At 35.8% G+C, this 22747-nt stretch overlaps 2 protein-coding genes across 4 annotated transcripts; one reads left to right on the top strand and one right to left on the bottom strand.

Annotated features, from left to right (window-relative positions):
• Positions 1-828: 828 nt before the first annotated feature.
• LOC108666448 lies at positions 829-14781 on the top strand. 3 transcript variants are annotated; one of them, XM_047884679.1, is made up of 5 exons: positions 829-1035; positions 2154-2204; positions 4943-5005; positions 5895-6021; positions 14315-14781. In XM_047884679.1, the coding sequence occupies exons 1-4, from the start codon at positions 847-849 to the stop codon at positions 5982-5984; spliced, it is 393 nt and encodes a 130-aa protein (XP_047740635.1). In that variant the 5' UTR covers positions 829-846; the 3' UTR covers positions 5985-6021; positions 14315-14781. The 3 variants fall into 3 exon arrangements, with proteins under 3 accessions (XP_047740635.1, XP_047740636.1, XP_047740637.1); XM_047884680.1 differs by lacking the exon at positions 14315-14781 and having other exon boundaries at positions 5895-6034; XM_047884681.1 differs by lacking the exons at positions 4943-5005; positions 14315-14781 and having other exon boundaries at positions 5895-6022.
• A 1058-nt stretch (positions 14782-15839) lies between these two features.
• On the bottom strand, positions 15840-19958 carry LOC108666447 (peptidyl-tRNA hydrolase ICT1, mitochondrial). The gene is made up of 5 exons (XM_018153326.2): positions 19694-19958; positions 18950-18992; positions 17459-17601; positions 17039-17211; positions 15840-16352 (listed from the first exon to the last, which is right to left on the bottom strand). The coding sequence occupies exons 1-5, from the start codon at positions 19841-19843 to the stop codon at positions 16274-16276; spliced, it is 588 nt and encodes a 195-aa protein (XP_018008815.1). The 5' UTR covers positions 19844-19958; the 3' UTR covers positions 15840-16273.
• Positions 19959-22747: the final 2789 nt, after the last annotated feature.

Below are 22747 nucleotides of genomic sequence, written 5' to 3'. Positions count from 1 at the left end.
ACAAACAGACAAACAAGAAGTGAAGTTAAAGAGAAGTGTTGTAATTAAAGATTACCAGGAATTTGTCCCGGCATCATGGAACGATCGTGGAAACGTAAATTGCAGTTTTTGGTTATTCTTTGTAGACGACGACGTCACGCTCTACCCCCCTGAAAATCTAGTTCCTCAAAAACTATCTTGCTCACTATTTATTTATTTGACATATCTCTATTCCGTGATTTAATATATTATTTTCTTCCACCCAGTTCCATTAACCATCCTGTAAAGGTCTGTTAAAAATCTGACGTGGGGAAGAACCTTGCAAAGCCATTATTAAGTAAATATTTACATTTAACTAACTATGTTCAAATCCACGCGCGTATCCACGAAAGTACTCTAATCTGTATGTTACCAGGACCTAAAATTCTATCGCTAGTGGGAGAATAGTGGTGCATACTAAAACTGATACCTGAGGATTTTTTTAATTTACGGTATTTGCAACGGCAAAATTCGTGATCACTGGATTTGGAGTAAGAAATTGTAAAATTTCAATGATGGCGGGCCATTATAGTGAGCAATGGTGCTTTTCATGCCCTAACTCTACCTATTGGTGCAACTTGGTTCAAACCTTTTTTATATAGTCAAGCTTCATCTGGTTGAGCTAAATTGTAACTAAACTAATTTTTCTCGCATTATATACAATGAAGAATCTTAATATATAATTTTAATTAATTCAGGCTCTCAAGTTCATCCATCTAGTTGAGCTAAATTTTAACTGAATTAATTTTCCTTCATTATATACAATGAAAATCCTAATACATAATTTTAATTAATTCAGGCTCTCAAGTTTGGACTAATTTTATAGAAATGAATATGAGCGCGGCCGCGGCAGACAACCGCCAAATCTCTAAGCTCGGCATGAACTTTTTGGCAGTCCATTGCTATTGCCGGCACAAGCATCGCCAGTGTCGGGCTGAGCTGCTGAGCGTGCGGTTGTGCCGTCCTTCTCTCCCCATCACAGTTCTTTTCTCAGAGAAAATGCCCTCCGTTATAGAGGTAATGGTTGCGAAGTTTGTGCCTTGGACTGACAGTGAAAAATCTTCTTGATTACGTGCATTAAATTGTTAGTGCTAACTGTATACTGTGGAAACGTGTAAATGTGCAGTACGCTCCATTTATGGGTATTTGATTACCGATGAATCTCCTTTCCCTCCATAATTATTGATGAATGAGGGAATGCAATTTAGGATTCATCCATGAATTCTTCGGCTGTATGAGAAGTAATATTAAAATCATTCTGTTTCGTAGTGAATTGCAATTTGATAGCTATCGGGAACTCTAGCATATGTTCTAATTGACTGCAGCGATGTCATCTATTTCTACCGACTATTTATAGAACATTTAATAACCTTAACAAAGAAAAACATGTTCTGTTGAAGGCTTCCTTTGTATTTAATGATCGCAATAGCCCTCATCATAACGTTAATTAATTAACATCTGCCTCGAAGCCTGCCAAATGAAACTTAAAATTCAGAGATCGTCCAAATAGAAACTCCTGCTGTTGCAGATAGCGTGCCTGTTGAATGCTAAAATAGATTTTTTTTCGTAGATAACTGACAGATGAAACTCTGCCGCGGGTAAGGTGGAATTTGTTGTGTATCAATGTCATTCATTCTTATGTAATCTTTTTCAACTTTTACGAAAGCATGAATAAATTAAAACAATATGTTTTACATCGTATTTGTTGCATGCCTATACGTTTTCGCTTATATCTATGCCAAACAATCATCTTATAACAACCAGAAACTACATAAGACTAGAATATAAATTTATGGTTAATTCTTAATACTATATCCGGGATTTAGATATATGAAAACAAAGTTATTTTTAGTTATACATTTCGGTAAAATCTTCACCATGAATCCTCTTCAAACTTATACTCATTCAAATGAAATTTCATTTATACGATAACATCTCAGTTTAATTGTCTCACTTTAATTAATGACAAAGCTGCGACAAAAATTTTACCCTAAACTACATCTGTGATCTTAATAACTTTGAATCACGAATTTTTCAAAATTGCACAAAATATATTATTTGAATTTGTTCTGTTATTACGACGTTATTTGTATTAATTTAAAACGACGGGGATACAATTATCATTGACATTGCAGGTGCGATCCACGAGGTCCACCGCAGTGCTACCAAGAGTTGCCTCCAAAGAGGTACGTTGTCTTAGAAATGGCGCTATTCATAACTTAATCTTTACTTTGCTGGCTTTTGTCCAGCCTTTAGGTACGAATAGCACACTGTTAGAAAAATTACCGTTAACGGTATTACCGGCGTTTCAGTGGCCGGTCGGCACGTGAAAAGAAACACCGAGTCGCCGTTTTTATTCTAATTTAACACGAGAAATCCGTAAAACATCTGATAAAAACGGCGATACAGTTTATTTTCACGGGGCGACCGGCCACTAGAACGCCAGTGGGACCGTTTTTTCACCGTTTTTTCTAACAGTGCATTGACGACCGTGTAAAAAGGGTTAAATTTTTACAGACTGGCGATAGCTCTTGTTACCATGTCTTAAAATACGAATAGCATTGACGACAAGAACAGTTTTTGCAGACAAAGAGATAAATCTTTGTTCGAAGTGAGAGTAAATCTCGTTAGTACGCCTTCGGGTACGAATAGTATTGACGACGGTTGATGTATCCGAAAAAAAGTTTAAAGTTTGTCTGGTGACGGTAACCCTCGTTACCAGGCCTTTTGGTACGAAAAGCATTGACAGCAGTAGATGAATCCGTATAAGAAGGGTTTAACGTGAAATCTTCCTTGCCGATTAGTTTCCAGCGTTGCTCAATAACAGTGGCCCCTACAAATTTTGTTTTATCGGTTATGAAGGTTGATTGTAACGAATAGTTTTTCCATTATCAGTCAAATGCTCAAGTTATTTTCAAGTTCAATACGAAACAGGAGTATATGTTCTCATTTATTTTATTCATATGTTCAAATCTCAGGCTTCAGCAAAGACGAGCTAAGATTTTTGCAATGTCTTATCGTTCGTTCTTACTCACTTTTCTGAACCATTTAAATCAACATAATTTAACCTAATTTAACATTTTTTCATTTATGCATTTATTTCAATAAATAAACGCTTAATGAGCGAAAAAAAATTCTTAGTTGTATGATTGGTGGTCATTGTAAATTAAATCACTTTTGTTTCGCATTCTCATTCCTAATATCATCTCCTGCATCACTTGCTTCATGATCAAGTAAAGGCTATGAGATTATCATTGGCTGTCATAATGCAAAAACAATCCATGCAAAACTATGACAATTCACGGAAGCCAAATTAGTGACGGAGGTTAAAATTTAACCACTTGTATATTGTAAAACATGTTATTTCTGAATCACAGTTTAAAAAACTAGATGAGATTTTTTCATTCTTGTTACAAAGTTTGAGAAGAGCAAGAATAAATAGTTCGGAATACATCGCAATGTATTGAAATATTCTTATTACATGTAAATGCACTCATTTAATTGTTATCTCATAACATTTAAATATCCTCATTACATTTATATCTCATAACATTAAAACATCATTAGTATATCGATATAATGATGAAGTATCAATAATTTGTTTTTGCATCACCCTCATGACCCAGTGTGATGAGGGCATCATTTCAGGATGGGTATATCTTAATAGTGATGGGTATCATTATAGTGATGGGTATCATTGTAGTGATGGGTATCATTGTAGTGATGGGTATCATTGTAGTGATGGGTTCTTCAGTTTTTCACATACATTGAGGCTTACGAAAGCACGGGTTTAATTTTTTTACGGAAATTGAATGTGTAAACAGCAGAGCAGATGAATGTAACTATCACTGATTATAGTTTCATGTATATTTGTTAATAATGAAGACCTTAATCATGGATTGATTTTATAAACCTAATTATTCGCAACTCATGAAACCAAATATACAATCTCTAGACTCGTTGCATTTATCATGGTCAAGGTCTTATTATTGTTTGATGTCTCATTATTGATTATTGGTCAAGGTCATATAAGTAAAATATTCTCTCGTCATCTTGCTGCATACGTACATCTAGGCAGAATTTTTAAATATAAGCATGTTCAATTTTCGTAGAAATTCGCTCTAACCTCAATCTTTCGAAGACAAATTGAAAACCGAAGTAATCGTTCTTCGACCGTGAACTTGGAAATCGGTATAAATCTTCCAATGTTTTTCAATCGGTAAAGCATCAATAAATCCAATAACTTGAATCAATATAATATTTATGATATTATCCTGAATACAAAAATTCAACGGTCACGAACGATACTAATATTTCCTTTTTTTAACCTTAAATCACCTGCTCTTGGATAATATCTTGGGGAAGCCTCTTCAACGCAATTCTTCTTTCATTATTTTCAATCATGAATATGAAACATGCATTCATACCTCAGTAATGTTAATGATCCTAACACATCAATGTGCTATGTTTTAGGACGTGTTATCCTGAAACTGCCGTGTGCTGTGTGTTAGGACGTGTTGGCCTGACACATCTGTGTGTTCTGTGTTAGGGCGTGTTATCCTAACACATACGTGTGTTAGAACGTATTGTCCTAACACATCCGTGTGTTAGAACGTGTTATCCTAACACATCCGTGTATTAGAACGTGTTATCCTAACACATCCGTGTGCCATGTGTTGGAACGTGTTTTCCTGAAACTCCCGTGTGCTCTGTGTTAGTTCGTGTTGTACTAACACATCCGTGTGCTCTGTGTTAGGACTTGTTATCCTAACACATCCGTGTGCTTTGTGTTAGGTCGAGTTATCCCAGCACATCCGTGTGTGTTTGAACCTGTTATCCTAACACATCCGTGTGCTATGTGTTATAGAACGTGTTATCCTAACACATCCTCTTTTCCACGTCTATTTACACCTCCACCATGAAGGTGGATGGGGAAGATGGGCTGCGTTTACACCCACAGAAGGTCACTCACTCACTCAACGAAGAGGCAAGTATAGATCAGCGGTCAGCTGGCATTCATGTATCGCATTCACTCCTCCCGCTCTATATGCATATAAACTGCAGCTTATATACGTGGGAGTTGAATCCAATATAAGGGTCAGTTTAGGTAGGAAGTTCTGTTGGGTTGTTTAGCCCGTGGTTAACTACACGAGTGAGTTTAATTCAATATAAACTGTAGTTTACGTCTATAGTAGGTTTATACAGTCTAGTAGGTTTATCAGCCCGTGCTTGGCTGTACATGAGACTAAAATTCCATATAAACTGTAGTTAATTAGCGAATTCAGGTGGATGGATTTGCAAGCGAGTGGTTATAGCTATAGGAGGTTTTCGAACCCAATATATATTGAATTTTCCTTCGCTAGTCCAGGTGGGTATACTGTCGTGTGGTTATAGCTATGCGAGAGACGGCAGTCCAACATATACTGAACTTTACTCATCTGCACATTCGAGTTCATAGAAAGATAATTCTAGCATTTTAAAATTGTATTTAACTGTAAGTATTTCGATTGTGGCATTAATTAACTTCTATAATTAATACTTTTATTCCTCGATTTACTAACTACTCCAACGATTAATATTATTGTGTGATCCAACTTATTCCTTTTTAGCTCGTAACTTATCTCAACCATACAAATATTTAGGATAACTTTATATAAATGTTGTTTCTATAACATTCTCCTCCATAACTGATGATGTTCATAACTTATCTCAACGAATCAAAGCTTTAAGATAACTTTAAATAAACTTTTTTTATAACATTCTCCTTCATAACTGATGATGTTGATAACTTATCTCAACCAATCAAAGCTTTAAGATAACTTTAATAAACGTTTTTCTATAACACTCTCCGCCATAACTGCTGTTATGCGTCACAGTTCCTGGGCATGGCAGTGCTGGCGCTGGCGTCGGTGTTCGCCCTCTTCTGCTGCCCAATATTCGTGGAGCGGCCCGCGTCCCGACACTGACATGGCCTGACCTGTGCACCGCCGCCCGCATCAGCCGGTCAGTCGAACGGTCAGTGAAAATTGATTTAATAGAATATTTTGTACTGCTTATTAGCTATCGGGTAAATGTGTGAGACTTTGATCAAATAATGATGCACCTTTTGTTTTTGTGTGTGTCATCCTGACTCAGTTTAGCCGGGGGGGCGGTGCAAAAGGATGTTGTGTTATGTCCGCTCTCGTCAGTGTTATGTCCGCTCTCGGCTCGTGCGGCGGTATTGAAAGTGTAACACTATTAGGACAAAATGAACCATAAATTTTTCTGAGTGCAGAATAGGTAGCGCACTCTTTATAGAGAGCATCTGTTCTTTCTGTAACGTAAATTTAAAATTGCATCAAAATTTTATCAGTTCGTTGGTCATGATTCTAGACGCGGAAATTTATCGCTCGTGTCCAAGCCTCGTGTATCGGCAACCTCGTTGAATGCATCCTGTCGCGGTTAGTTGTCTGACTTACAATTTTGTGGGCTTGCTATCTTTACATTTGAACCTGATACAACACGAATGAAATGTACAATTTATTTTCCCATTATTGAGCCGATGACTACATAGAATCTTGTAATCGCCATTAATTTAAGCGACACCAGACTAAACAATTATGATCGTTGTCAGGCAAAATTATATACTTTTAATTCCTATGATTGTTGTGCCGTCAGATTTATTTAGCCAAAACTGCGTGATTGTTGTCAATTGTACTTAATTTACGATGAAGTCATTTGATTCTGATACAATGATTTTTCGTATCAGCGATGTCATCCTCGTCAAGTACAATTACCTTGACCAAAAGTGGTATTATCCTCATCAATCACAATGACTTGATGCAAAATTGGTCGTATCCTCGTAAAGTACGATGACTTTGCCCATCGGGTTCCAAAGGCCGGATCCCTTGTGAATCAAGTCACGAAAAATTCAAGAATAGGCAACAGGCAATGGGCCTATTTCTTCAACGCCAACACTTCTATTCTATTCTATTTTCTATTCTATTATATTCTATTCTATTCTATAAGTAGTTGAACCATATCAACGTTCGCGTGACCAGCAAACGCTAGCAGAGCCTAGCCGCGCAACACGAGACGTACGGAACTCGAGATCCTTCACTAAACCAAAGGCCAGGGTTCGCTGATGCTGCGCGTGACGGCCGCTACGAACCATTGACCAATATTTGCTTGTTTAGAGTGATCTTGAATTTGTGTGGCAATTTAGAGGAATTTTTTAAGTGCTCTGTTCATTTTCACTATCCTATAATGAAAATTACATTCATTCTTCATGCATGTAGTGAGCATTTTATTAGATTGAATCATGCGTACGTATGAAATAACTTGTAAAATCGGGTTGCTAATCAAGGAATGTAGAACCGGTAATGCAACTTGAGTGCAGAAGCGAGCTACGCAATAAATTATGATTGAGGTGCACTCGCCTTCAAACGAATCTGGTCTATGGGTGCATTATTCGGGTGTGATGAAATATGCATACATTTTTTCACGAGAAAGTCGCTGCAGCGAATAAATTGGCAGATATTTTATCGATCAAATGTAAATATGCATTTCAATAGCTATCTAGATGATGTCCGAACTGATATTATTTTTTGCGATGCCTTCATGCTTACTACATCTCACGTTCTGAAACTCAAATGCTTCACCAAAATACCTATTTGTGCTTATATGAACATTTGTTTATTGACAAATTCTAGTAATTATCTTTTAGTTTTTTCGAAGCATAAGCTCACGTAATAAATTAGGGTACTCATCTAGGTACTCGTTCCTTACGAGCACCTATACGTTACTAGGGTCGTAGTAAAGTTACGTTAGAGCGTCTGATCAGTCCAAGAAGTTTAATCGATTTACTAACCTGCGTTTCAATAGGCCTAGAAAATTTCAGCTCATTGTCGACATAAACTCCCAAAATTTTTTCACGGTCGACTTTTTAATCATTACTCTCTTGCATCCATGTCAGGTACAATCCCATGCAACCATGTCAGTTACAATACCATGCAACCATGTCAGGTACAATCCCATGCAACCATGTCAGTTACAATACCATGCAACCATGTCAGGTACAATACCATGCAACCATGTCAGTTACAATACCATGCAACCATGTCAGGTATCCCCAGGAGGGTTCTTTCCGTCGGTGTTGTTTTGTTTTTATTTTAAAACGAATCTTCCCCAACACCCGAGGTAGTTAGGGACTAACTGTGCAATCATTCAATATTAAACACATTTATTTAATATAAATTTAAATTACATCCCTCAATTTAATATTAGCTCCATGTACTTGGATCATTATACAAATGTTTGTAAACATTCTCAGTGTAGCAATAAATGTTCGTGTGTTGGATTGCATGGGTTTGGGTTCCAACTTGCCTTCCCACGCGATTAATTTATAAAACGAAAATTTGTTATGACTTTTGAAATGAAATCAAGTGTGCACGTCAACCAAGATCCAAGATACAAATTCATCCTGAATTCCATTAACAAATCAATTGAAAGTCATCGATATGACAGCATAACTTAACCCGTTAATCCCATATTATTACCATACTATTATTCTTATTATTACTATAATAATTGTAGTTATTTTTTATTTATAATCGGATATATTTTCTACTCATAGAATATATATACGTGAATTAAGGGGAGCGTCTCACGTCTGGGCAAAATTTTATCTCAGCTATTTACAGATGGATCAGTTTGAAACTTGGTACACACGTGTAAAACCAAAAGAGACAATTTTTTGTACTTGTGAATTTTTGGGAAAAATGAAAGAAAACGTGAAATTACAAGAAACGGACCAAATAGGGGGTACTTTAGAATTCTATATCCTCCTAGGGTTTTCAAGCTACAACATCGAGACACATATCATTCAATGCGTAAAGACCAGATCTATAAAACGTCGCATACGTTTTTTTTTTTAATTTTGATTTTTGTGGGTGTGGGAGCATTTTTCTATTATTCGGGTGTGATGAAATATGCATACATTTTTTCACGAGAAAGTCGCTGCAGCGAATAAATTGGCAGATATTTTATCGATCAAATGTAAATAAGCATTTAAACAGCGTGCTTCAATGAACATTTGTTTATTGACAAACTCTAGTAATTATCTTTTAGTTTTTTCGAAGCATAAGCTCACGTAATAAATTAGGGTACATACTCGTCTAGGTACTCGTTACCTACGAGCACCTATGCTTTACCGTGGTCGTACACTGTAAGAAAAATCACCGTTAAACGGTCTCACCGGCGTTCTAGTGGCCGGCCGATACGTGAAAATAAACACTGTATGACCGTTTTTATTCAAATTTAACACTAGAAATCCGTACAACATCTAAAAAAAACGTATAAACGGTTTACTTTCACGAGGCGACCTGGCACTAGAACGCCAGTGAGACCGTTTTTTTTTACAGTTTTTTCGAATAGTGTAGTAACGTTCCGTTAGAGTCTCTGATCAGTCCAAGAAATTTAATGGATTTATTAACCTGCGTTTCAATAGGCCTAGAAAATTTCAGCTCCTTTTCGACAGAAACTCCCAGATTTTTTTCACGGTAGACTTTTTAATCATTACTCTCTCATTGCATGTCAGGTACAATACCATGCAACCATGTCAGGTACAATACCATGCAACCATGCCAGTTACAATACCATGCAACCATGTCAGGTATTGTCAGGTTGTGGGTAGCGTGGGATTGCAGGTAACGCTTGGTATCACGTAAAAGAAAAGAAATTTCAGCACAATGCTATTTTTCACAATAATTTCAGAATCATGGCGGATGAAAAAGTCAGGTTAAAATCACAAGTAACAAAAATTGACCGAAAAGATGAGACTTGTTTTGCGGCCTTCATCCTCATACTAATTTTTATAGATGATGAATACATTCACTGTCTATATGTTCGTACATAATTGACGAACATGACTCTGCTACCGACACGAAAATATCAAGTGGTATTGCTGTAGTTTATATAGGACCATTCGAAGTATACTATTTTTATCATTTATTCATAAATTTAACTCGAAAAGAAAACTTCAAGCATGAGAGTCACATTCAATCAACTCCATTGGAAACTCGCAATTAATTTTTAAGAACAAATGCAATGCACGTATCACTGTTACCACAGCAGCATCGATAACGTGGGGTGAGCTGCTCGACCAAACCAAGAGAGCTTAGCATTCTAGTCATAAAAATGAAGTAGCGAAACTGTATATAATCCTGAGCTGCGTCATGATTACATTTAATATATAATGCATGAAATAATAAGAGAAAGAAAACATTGCATTAAATACCGCCTCCAGATTTTTGACCGGCATTTAACATTGTTATTTTGAGTAGTCTTGCCCATGACAATATTCAGTTATGGAACTGGCTTATATTCGGCTAAGCTTGGCAGTATCAAAACACGTTATTGAATAGATTTGCTGACACCATTACAGGAGAAATTACTGAATAAATTTATTTTTAATAAAATAATTACTAAATTAGTAATAATAGTAATAACAATACTAATATCAAGTTTAATATTAAGTAATAATAACAAAATAATAATGATAATAATAATAAAATAATAATTAGTATAATAGTGAAATAAATAGTTCAACTTTTATAATCAGTCTTATTTATACTTTTTCCATACTAGTTATTATCAGTCACAATAATACCCGGTTCGTATGCAATTGATTCATTAAACAATAAATGTAAGATTGTTGGTACGGTTTGCTCCTCGTCTGTGCGTACACGCGGCAGGGCTTTTCCCTGCTTGGGAGCAATGAGCTATCACGATTTTTCTCTGTAATTTTCCCTATGTAATTCCCTATGTATGTATGTATGTATGTATGTATGTATGTATGTATGTATGCATGTATGTATGTATGTATGTATGCATGCATGTATGTATGTATGTATGTATGTATGTATGTATGTATGTATGTAATAGTTTATCGTTACAGTTTTCCCAATAATATCTCCTACATTTTCCCCAATAGTTTCTCGTACCGTTTCTCCATCATTTACCCCAATGGTTTCTCCTTCAGTTACCCCAATGGTTTCCCTTGCCTCCTGCCCGACCGGTTGGTCTGGTTCAACATCCTCGCCCAACTTTCTATTTCGATAGCTTTACGTCGTTTTACGTCGCTTATGTACGCAGTTTTACGTCGCTTATGTACGCAGTTTTACGTCGCTTATGTACGCAGTTTTACGAGCTTTACGTCGCTTATGTACGTAGTTTCACGTCGTTCATGTACGTAGTTTTACGTCGCTTATGTACGTAGTTTTACGTCGCTTATGTACGTAGTTTCACGTCGTTCATGTATAGCCAGGTCCATACATTCAGAATCGGTGATATTTTTTCTTTGTAGCAACGATAATGGGAGAAGTGAGAATGAAGAATCAAGATAATCAATAATGAAGAGCTGCAATGGATTAAATGACTGTAACTGTTGTCACTGACATTCCGTCACTGCAAGTCTACATTGATGGTGTCAGTGTGGACTTACCACTTTCTGCTTAATTTATACAGTTGTTTGTTGCCGATTGAAATTTAATTTAAGAATCTTTAGCTGTCTAATAATATTCATTAATTTGAGTCTTAATTAAGCTGTGTGAAAACAATTATTAATTCAAAGGCTTTTAACTGTATTGAAATATTTATTAACTTCACAGTCTACAGCTGTGTGAAAACCTTTGTGAGTTTGACAGTCTTTAGCTGTGGGAAAACAGTTATTTGTTCAATAGAATTCAGATTTTTATTGTGGCACCGAACTGTACTCTATTGCCGTCAACTGACTTTAATTACAGGTTTTCAATATAGTTCTTATCCAGGCTGTAGCTCTTTCACACAATTCTCATCGTAATTATTTTTCAATAAACCTCCACCCGAACTTCAATTGTACATTTATTGGTTTTGCCTTCTCCTGATCTTTACGCTAGAAGAATTTCATACGGTCAGCAACTTAGCATCGTTCTCAATTACCTCTCAATTTATAGGTGAAATGTGATTTAATTTTTCGAGCAAACTCTGCCAATTTCAAATTCATAGAAGACTGCACGAGATAAAGAATTTTTTTTGTGAACTGAACTGCCCGAAAATTAATAAAATTCCCTCATGCATAATAAGCCTCTACATTGCTCAGGTGTCCTTGAAATCCTTTTTAAGACAACCACTTATTTCAAGTTTAGTTTAACAATTAATGCTTCGATTCATCTATAATTGAAACGAGGACGTCACAATAAATCCGTTCACAATACTCGTATTTCATTTAAAAAGGCCCAAAAAAGCGAAAAATAATCAAAGAAAGCACTTCATGATACTAATGGTTTCTTATTGCACAGTTCTTGATTTTTTTTTTGTGTTTTGAAGACATTAATCGCAGATTTACATGCAGGGGTCATTGGAGCGGGGATCCACAATATCTGCCGTGTTGGAATATAACCGGGACAAATTTATCCTCATTTGGAGAAGGTTGAGGTATTGAAAAACGGGCAAAGGTGGACTGAACAGAGTATTTGAATAAAACTTCTAAAATAGTCAGATGCAAAATAAACTCAGAAATAACAAATTTATTACAGCACTAATTTAAATTCTCGAAACTGCAACTGACAGAGTATTGAACTGTAAGACAAACCTACCCAAGTTTAATAACCGCGAGCTGAGAACAGCACTCAAATAAACAGCGAACAATTCTGAGAAGTTGAAGAATTCTACGGAACCGCGGTTGGCAGAGGCGCTGAAGTTGTCAGAGTGCCAAGCTGTGGTGGCACTCTAGCGCACGCGTGAAGCGATCCCTCTGTATAATACCAGCTCGTGAAGCGATATCTCTATATAATACCAACTCGTGAAGCAAACCCTCTATATAATACCAACTCGTGAAGCGATATCTCTATATAATACCAACTCGTGAAGCAAACCCTCTATATAATACCAGCTCGTGAAGCGATATCTCTATATAATACCAGCTCGTGAAGCGATCCCTCTATATAATATCAGCTCGTGAAGCGATCCCTCTATATAATACCAGCTCGTGAAGCGATCCCTCTATATAATACCAGCTTGTGAAGCGATCCCTCTATAAAATACCAGCTCGTGAAGCGATATCTCTGTATAATACCAGCTCGTGAAGCGATCCCTCTATATAATATCAGCTCGTGAAGCGATCCCTCTATAAAATACCAGCTCGTGAAGCGATCCCTCTATATAATACCAGCTCGTGAAGCAATCCCTCTATATAATACCAGCTCGTGAAGCGACCCCTCTATATAATACGAGCGTTTATTGGCTGTTGCTCCCAAGGAACCCGAAAAGTTTTATAAATAATCGTTCGTTCTATAATTAAACCCTGACAAAATAACAGTCGCAAAGCCACTTGTGTAAACAATCGCCTGTTTTATAATTGACTTTAGCAAAATAATAGCAATCGCAAAGGAGAATATGGCTTTTCTGCAATCAGGAAAGATTCATTATTGCAAATTCAATAACGGAATTAATTAAGATCAACATATGTTCAAATTTTCAAATGCAACTACACCATAAACTTTGAGAAATATTGTTTTGTAGAAACTATGAGAAATATTGTATCTACAATATACAATGCACAAAACTATGAGAAATATTTAAAAAAATTTTTCGAGTTTCAATAATGTTCCGCACTTAAGCTACCAATTTATAAACACACAATTATGAAGCTGAGCTGAGTTTCAAAACACAGCTGAGCGTTTGAATTGAACTGATTTGTAGTGGAAAATCTTAAAATCAAAGCATGTAGATTGATAGATTGTTAATAATTAGCCTGATTACGTTATAAATATACATTATTTTGAATTACTGGTAAACGCGCTAGTAAAAACTCAAATTAGGAATTTTACATTTTGTATTCTCACGATGAGTATTAATTATAGCGATAATGTGAGTTGATTCTTTAATGGCCTAAAGAAGTAAACACTTTTAGTACATGCATTTGTTTATTTTCGTGGACATCATTCAAACCTTGCTATTTCTCACATGAAGCCACCACAGCGGCGGTGAGCATAAATGCATCATATTTTATCTGTTCTTTTTTCGTAAATAAATTGTGTGATTGTAACCATTAAGCTAAGTGAGAAATTTGAAAGATAAACTAGTCTCAATAGGCGCGCCTTAAAAATTCAAGTAGAAATTTTGCATCGAGTACATGTCGACCGGAGTTTCGGAATTTCTATCAGTGTACAGTTGTTCACTCTCGTACAGCAGGTTTACATTACCGAAGTTCTTTTAATATCTAACCATAATTTTTTTACTCCATTCAGTATTTTATAACTTCAACTTTTTCGTGCAGGAAAATAACCTCGGAAAAGAACCATCTGGCAGCTCAACTTCTCATCATCGAGCTCCCGAATATCGTAACGATAACAACTCCTCCAGTAATGTCCACCTACACCTGCTACACGTCTCGGGGTCTGCACGGGGTCTACGCGTAGAAACAGTAGCAATTAGTCAGAAATTTTCATCATGATTCTCGCGAACTTAATCAACGGAAAATGCTTGTTTTCGACTTCATTGCGTGTGGCCGTAGCGCTTTCATTCCATCATTCAGAGAAACGAGCGAGACTTTGCCCAAATATCGACGCGTTTTTTTTACCCCTTTGTAGGTCACCCAGAGTTAGTGACCCTGCAATAAGGCATATCAGTACAATTAGTTGCAGGCAATAAATTGCGTCTATATTTGGACAATATAACTCGTTCATTTTTCTGAAAGATCCTCTCAACTTGCTAATAGTTCAACAGCTTTTACCGTTGGTCGCATCAGATCCCTTCTTCACGATTTTACTGTTCTCCTCCAGTAATGTCCACCTACACCTGCTACACGTCTCGGGGTCTACGCGTAGAAACAGTAGCAATAGTCAGAAATTTTCATCATGATTCTCGTGAACTCAATCAACGGGAAATGTTTGTTTTCGAATTCATTTCGTGTGACCGTAGCGCTTTCATTCCATCATTCAGAGAAAGAAATGAGCGAGACTTTGTCGAAATATCGATGCACTTTTTTACCCCTGTGTAGGTCAGCCTGAGCCAGAGTGACCCGGCAAAAAGGCATATCAATACAATTAGCTGCAGGCAATAAATTGCGTCTATATTTGGACAATACACATCATTCATTTTCCTGAAAGATCCACTCAACTTGCTAATAGTTCAACAGCTTTCACCGTTGGATGAATCAGATCCCTTCTTCACGATTTTACTGTCTACGTGTGTCTAAATAGGTTTGAATCCCAAAATGGTATCTAGTGTGAGAAATCGTAGTTATATTACCTAGGAACTTATTTATATGCTACGATGACTCGTGGCTTGCCAGCACAAGGAAGTTAAGTAATCCTCGAATTTACTTCCATATGAGCGCAGACTATACCTACAGTATAATGCCTCCTTCAATGAACAACATATAGCACTTGTGTGAATGATTGATAATCTTTTAATAAAATGAACGATAAGTTATGATGTCTTTCGATACCCACAATTAGTCAGGACGGAATAGTTAACCAGGTAAAATCTTCATTCTCGAACAGAAATTTGTTTATAAAATGTATAGGAGTGACGACAATTAAAAAAAAAATTATTCTCTTCCTCACTAATGGCGAAGCTACGTTGACGTAATTCGCATGGTTATTTTTTCAGTAAAATGAATAAATGATGCAATTAAATCACCGGTAGTTTGAGAATCATTTTCACCAGAAAAAAATTTGATGACGAGATCAAAGGCGAAAGGAGCAGTAAATGCACAATCATTTGTTTTATAAGCACGCAATAATTGAACAATTCAGTAGTTTAGTCAGGCAGGTACAGGGCAAAAAAATGTCATGGGCTAGACTGGAAGAAAATTATACTTTCATTAATAAATACATTCACATTGTAAAATCGCTTCTTCATGCCGGCCATTGTTTTAAATTGCAGGCTGATTTTTCAAAAGTTTAAATGTAAGTGAAAGGAACAACATTCGCTTGATTAATTTGAAATATGAAGAAACTTCAGAAATTCATAGCAATAAATCTTAAAACCATCAATTGAGTTTTGTGACTCAAGCAGAAGCAATAAATCAAAGAAATTCAAAAAACTGTAGAATCCCAAGGTTTTTCTCTGACATAAAATATCCATCCATATGGTTCATCAAAGAAATTCCAAAAACTGTAAAAGCCCAAGGGTTCTGTGACGTAGGCCGACACTTCTATTCTATTCCAAAATATCCATCGCCATGTTTCATGATACAATTTATAAGATAATCGCGAAGCCAGCGCGGTGGTCACTGAGCGCCCCTGAACTGCCTCACGTCGCTCTTTATTCTCTTCTCGCGCAGCCGCTCGCGGGTAGCCTTCTCTGCCCTGTGGGGTGGGGGGAAATAAATGGGGGAGTTAGGGAGGGGCGAGCGGTGGGGAAGGAGGGGGCAGCTGGTGGGGGGGGAAAGCAGCAATTATACGCAATAGAAGCAATTGAATTACTGATTAGATGCAGAAATGCAATAAAATGTTAACCAAAAAGAAATTATATAATATTTCTATCATTGAACTACGCACTATAAACTATATGCATGAGCTTGCATCATATCTAGTCTTTCAGTAAATAGTGCAATCAATAGTAAAGCAAAAACATATATCAACTTTAAAAAACAAAAATGATACTGAACTTCAAATGAATTTCAGTCACTTTGAGGCAGAGCACACAAACATGAGTTCCTTCAAGCAAGTTCAAGTTTCCTACAAGCAAGTTCAAGTTTCCTACAAGCAAGTTCAAGTTTCCTACAAGCAAGTTCAAGTTCCCTACAAGCAAATACAAGTTTCCTACAAGCAAGTTCAAGTTTCCTACAAGCAGGTTCAAGTTTTTTACAAGCAAGTTCAAGTTTCCTACAAGCAAGTCCAAGTTTCCTACAAGAAAGTCCAAGTTTCCTACAAGAAAGTTCAAGTTTCCCACAAGCAAGTTCATGTTTCCTACAATTCCTACAAGCAAGTTCCAAGTTTCCCACAAGCAAGTTCAAGTTTCCAGTTTTATTCCTCTAGACAAGAGAGCTTACCTTCTCCTGTGGACCTCAATTGTGTAGTGGTCGGGGCGGACCGGAGGACGCTCTACAGTTGAGTACAGTTGAGCTCGCAGCTTGTCAAGAGCGTCTGCTAAATTAAGTTGCTGTGTTCGAGTCTTATCCGAGCGGACGATAATGTAGCCACTTGGGGTGACCATGTGGCTGTGCTGCATACAGTGATAGTTATAGTTAAAGTACATAGCAGTTTGAATATGGCATATACATAACTTTAAAATTACTGAGGGAATACTCTACTATTATATTCAGATTGATTAAAATAGACTATCTTAAACATGGAAAAATCATTTTCCTTTATGCTAGCTGACCTAAAAAATCAACAATTTTAAAACAATCATCTTTACCTATGAACAACCAAACTAAACTGCAAGTTTCAAATACAGAAGCACTTAATACCTTTTTCATTATATTTTCCTTCATTGATTCAGGAAGCCATTTGGCATCCTTCAGCAGGAATCTGACATCAACTTTTGTATTGACTTTGTTGACGTGTTGACCACCCGGCCCACTGCTGCGCATGTAGCTGATATCCACTTCATCTGTATATAGAAAAAAACTGGCTCAATTTCTGGCTAGAATTTCAACACATTAATAGATCACGTTGGATAACTACTACAAGTGGATGATGTCAAAACCTCTACAGACACATTAGCAATCATAAATATTTGATGGCAAACTGAAACAAAATTGCTACAGTTTAAAAAAGCAGGGAGTCTTTCAGTTAGAATATATTAATGTTTTGTATGGCCTAACATGAAACTATGGCAGCTATTATCAATATGGAATTCAACATGGCTGAGTTAATTTGGAGCAAGAAGCAGGAAATGAAATTACAAAAAGGATGTTTATGGTGACATGTGACATAACTGCTTTTTTACAAGCATTTGTTTTCATGTTCAGCTAAAGTTACAAGATTAAAAAAATTATCAACAACGTTATCAATCATAAATATCCCAGCCACTAAGCTGCTGTGGCTCCAAGTTACCAAGAAAGCAAACTCACAGCATTAATGGATTGCTGTACAACACATTTGTTGTTGAGCTATAATCAATACTGCATTCAAACTGCAATTTTATACTACAAAGTGCAGTATAGATTTCATGCCATATAAGGGATTGTCACTAAAACAAGTCATGAACTTGAGCAAAGTTTTTTTTTCAATCACAAATTTTCTTGGAGTTGTTGGAAGAACTAGATTAATATCAGAATACTTATAATCAATAATTAGTGACTTCAATAATTTTAAACTACAAAGCTTCCATCTTATGCATCTGCCATAACAACAAATGTCCTTGGTAAACTTGGGTTCAACATAACTTTATAATTGAGAGGATAATTCTTGCCATACAGCATTACTGTCTTTTATTAATTAATTCTTAATATCATTATTATTGTTGTAGAAGCTCATGGCTTTCACTATATCATAGTTCACAGCCCTGATCTTTCTATTGTTTAAATACATAGACATCAGTTTTGACTCAGTTTTAAAAATAAACGTCAGGGAATACCAGTTGAGGAAATAAAATTCATGTTATAATAAGAAAATACCAGTTGATGTTTAGTCATTCATTCACAATTCTTATCATTCTCTTTCATGCATATGGGAACAAGAATCCAAAGAAATACCTACTGAGTTCCCAACAACTCAAACACTAGATTTGTGTCCATTTAAAACAATACCAAATTAAATCAAATAATTTGTCATACATACACTCAAAAAATAAGCACTTTTTTGGAAAAAACTGAATGTTAAAAATTTTTAACCATTGAAAATATTTTGATATTTTTTATTTAAGATTGAGTTTACTATTGCAGTTTCTCTGAGTTTGAATCTTCAGCAATCCAGTAGCGGGCAGATGAAATTTCAGCTCCATGGCCCACACTCACCTAGAGGGATGTAGCCACCAAATGCAGTCTCATTGCTGGGAATCTGTGGAATTAAATTAACTGAATTAAATATAGAACATTTGATTGCAGGATTATAATAATACTTAAGCTTAAAGGGGGCATGAAAATAATTCAACTGAGTATAATTCAATATATGTTATTTCTTTGAATTTTTAACCCTTTTGCAGGCTAGCATTGAAATATCCAGAACATAAAATTTCAGAATCCAGTAAAATAAAGTAAGAAAAATTATACAAAATATTTATTTGTATGTATTTAAAAAATTTTGCCTATTAGAGGTTTAAATTGCACTTGAAGAATTCATTAAATGCAGTCAATACCCAAAATTTTTTTGATAAAAACTTAGTTTATGACAATGTAAAAATTAATAAGCTTAAAATTTAATACACAGTACTTCAAGTCAATCAAGTTACCTTAAATAATTGAATACATTGATACTTCCGCCTTTTACAAAAATGCTTAAAGAGTATGGCGTATGGTAGATGGTGATGCTATGGATGGAAGGATGGTCAGATAATTAGTAATTGAAAGAGGCATGAAAAGGAAGCCTCAAACACAAACTAGAAGCCATGGTGAGTCTCTTTGTGAAGCAATTTCAAGTGACAATGCAAGGTAACTTACCCATTAAAGGGTTAAAACAATAATTATTGTTTATAGTCTATGTAACACTTGCAGCATATGCAACTGACTACAAAACATCTCACTTAATATTTAAGAACTCACTGTTGGTTTGACATCAGTGCTTTGAAGAGGGGAACTGTACAACTTGTCCAAACTTATTCCACTTTTAAAGTTTTGATGAGTTTGACTAGTGGAAAATGACCTCAAAATAGAGGGTGTAATTCTTAGACATAATAGAGATCTTGAAATCATTTTTTTAATGATTAAGTGAATATTTAGAGGCTGCAAACAGACAGAAATTAAAAGAATATTGTTCTGGTTTAATAGTAGCCTATGAGGTTTGTATTTAGACAGGCAAAAAATGTAACCCTATCCAACCACTCCTAAATCAAAGTAGAGAGGAGCTTTTATTGAAAGTTTTGGAAGATCCAAGCTTTATTCTACAGTCAAATCACACATATAATGTTATGTAACATAAAAAAAGCTTATGTATTAACCAATGAGATATGGGCTTGCTATTTGAATGCATGTAATAGAACAGAGCAATGCAGGATGCCCCACAAGGAAATTAACTAGAGTTTACCCACTAGATTAAACCGCATAATCAAGCTAGAGATCAATCAATAACAAACATGATAACTTTCTAATTAAGAGGCCAAGTCACATTCTCATTTATGCTACTATCAGGATAAATTTAATTTAAAGAAATACCGGTACTAACTTATATTGCCACACCTACCAACTGTCAGTGACATTTCAGTCCTGACTGCCACTGTACCTGAGTTTCTCTACTCCCTTGAAAATTTACTATGATATTGGCTGGGAAAACATTCTACATGTTTGGTTGATGCAACTACTAGTATATATATTATGCAAAAAATTAATGAGAGGCTATTGCTTCATCATATTAATAAGATAGATCATTCACATTAGAAGCAAGTATCATGGGCAACTGGTGTTATTGATAGGCTAACAGGATAGATATACCCACAGATGAGAAAAAAGTGCCAGTGCTCTTGAACAATTTCATCTCTGCCAGTAACCAAAATGAAAATCATGTGGAATTAGGCCAATGCCTATTTTAAATGGCATTAGTAGCCTGTTTGCAATTTTTTTTTTATCTCTCATCATGCCAAAATTTCCACCCAATATTTTTGAAGCATCAATAATATTTTCTGGTTTATATTGAAAGCACAAGAATTGTAAGATACAATTATTAATGCAAAACTGTGCTACCAATCACATACAGTTGGTAAATACTGAACAGTAAGAAAATCAATACAAATATTTTGGGTGACAAAATTTTGGTAGTAGCATGGTGCTGAAAGACTGAATTTTAAATTTTCTTGTAATGGTATATCTGTAAGCAGCCCGATCTGGAATATCAGGTAAAACTCTTATAAAATTGTGAACAAAAACAATTGTTTCATGAGGGATTTTGAAGATATCAGGTGGGAATAACCATTTTTCTTATTTTTACTGACAAAAGTGGTTAAGATCCAAAAGAACAGAATAAATTAGCCAAATTCATGGATATTTTTGTCCAATTCACGGGTGGCTTCGGCCAAATTTTCAAGTTCAGCCATCAGCAAGATTCCAAATAAAACAAAATACATTTGAAAATGCAAAATTTTAAATTTACTGATGCAAGATTTTAAAAATAAAATATTATAGTAAAGAGGAGAGAGTTACTGACTGTCAAGCAAAGGTAAGTGACTGAAGTGCAAATATATGAAGATGTTTGACAACATATCAGACTTAGAATATGTGATTAGTAAACAGATTTATCTCTAAATACATCTTTACATGGATTTTTTCAAGGAAATCTTTAAATTAGGGTAGTACTTATGAAAAACCTGCAATAATACTGGTCACATTTTGGGTTTAAAAATTTAATCTTGGCACTACAATTGCAATATTCTGGTAATTGAAACAAGATTTCTGCAGTATGAATCATAACATGCAGAGTGATTGCAGACATGGACTCAGTCAGTCAGGCATGAAATACAGCTATCTAAGGCAAATTTTTCCCGCTAGATGCATTACTTCCTAATCCTATCTAATTGCTAACTAAAAGTATTGTGGTGCAAGCATAGAATATATGCATCCACCTTTCAAGCTGAAACCAGAGCTTTCCTGCCATTTTCAAAGCCATGAGATTTCCAGTATTTCCCACGACCCACTGTATCAAATGAATTACCTAGAATAAACTTAATATCAAAATGCACAATTGGATTGCAAGTTTCCATATTTATTGCAAATTTATTACTTTGGAGCAGCAAGGTTTGTTCATGAGTAAAACATAACAATCCTGGACCTGCTCCTGGACCTGCTGTCACTTACAGCTCATGAGTCAAGAAGATGATATTTTCTGATTTTTAGATCTAATAGAAATTCAGAGGTAATACTTTAGATTAAGTGCATCCAAAAAAATTATATTTTTTTAATTATATGTTTTTTTGGGGTGTAGATAAGGAATATGAAATCCCTTTTTCCATGGTCAGGAAGATGTGCCAGGTGCGCGGGAATTTATTTTGTCATTTTAACGACCTGCGCAGTGCGCCATACTACGTTGGTAAAAAAATGCGCCGTGTGCCGTACTTTAGAAAGCTAAAATAGTTCTACTATTTCAGTCAACAATATACGCGAGTATATTGACTACGCGAGTCGAACTGACAACAATAAAATGTAAGACATGTCCGGGTTACTTCTGACTCTTCCGGTTGTCTGCCTTGTCGGATACGGAACGTCGGAACGTACGGTAATCGTAAACTGCGGCTGTTATACATACGAAATGTAAACAGACGGTGTTCAGTGTTGCCATATGACTTTGGAGAAAATTTCTTCTAAAATAAAGATGGCTGGGATTGCGCGAACACGTGCGCGAAGATAATCAATTTTCATTATATTGCGCCAACTGTGCACAGCAATAGCTTAAAAAAAGTGAAAATGAGCAGGAAAATTCACCGAAAACATACATCATCCTGAGTGTGGCCCTTTTTGGCAGTTGGCATCAGAAAACTGATTTTTTTCAATTTTTTATATTTTTTTTCAATGAAAACGACAATGTGGGACCTGTGGCCTGTGGGGAACCGGGTGTTTTAGAGGGGGGGGGTAACCTAACCTAACCTAGCGCAATTTTTGGGTTTTACATAG

The sequence above is a fragment of the Hyalella azteca genome, unplaced genomic scaffold (assembly GCF_000764305.2).
Source record: "Hyalella azteca isolate HAZT.00-mixed unplaced genomic scaffold, Hazt_2.0.2 contig15880, whole genome shotgun sequence".
NCBI classification, from domain to species: Eukaryota; Metazoa; Arthropoda; class Malacostraca; order Amphipoda; family Hyalellidae; genus Hyalella; species Hyalella azteca.
Note: the sequence above shows the minus strand (reverse complement) of the source record. Positions and strands in the feature narration are given on the sequence as shown.

Bases quoted from the DNA above. Each gene is read 5' to 3' on its own strand.
- LOC108666448 (XM_047884679.1), top strand. From the start codon at position 847: ATGAATATGAGCGCGGCCGCGGCAGACAACCGCCAAATCTCTAAGCTC. The intron at 1,036-2,153 runs GTAATGGTTGCG...TTGACATTGCAG, and splicing joins AAATGCCCTCCGTTATAGAG to GTGCGATCCACGAGGTCCAC. The intron at 5,006-5,894 runs GCAAGTATAGAT...TATGCGTCACAG, and splicing joins CTCACTCACTCAACGAAGAG to TTCCTGGGCATGGCAGTGCT.
- LOC108666447 (XM_018153326.2), bottom strand. From the start codon at position 19,843: ATGATTTCAAGATCTCTATTATGTCTAAGAATTACACCCTCTATTTTG. The intron at 18,993-19,693 runs GTGAGTTCTTAA...TTAATTCCACAG, and splicing joins GCACTGATGTCAAACCAACA to ATTCCCAGCAATGAGACTGC. The intron at 17,602-18,949 runs GTGAGTGTGGGC...TTCTATATACAG, and splicing joins TGGTGGCTACATCCCTCTAG to ATGAAGTGGATATCAGCTAC.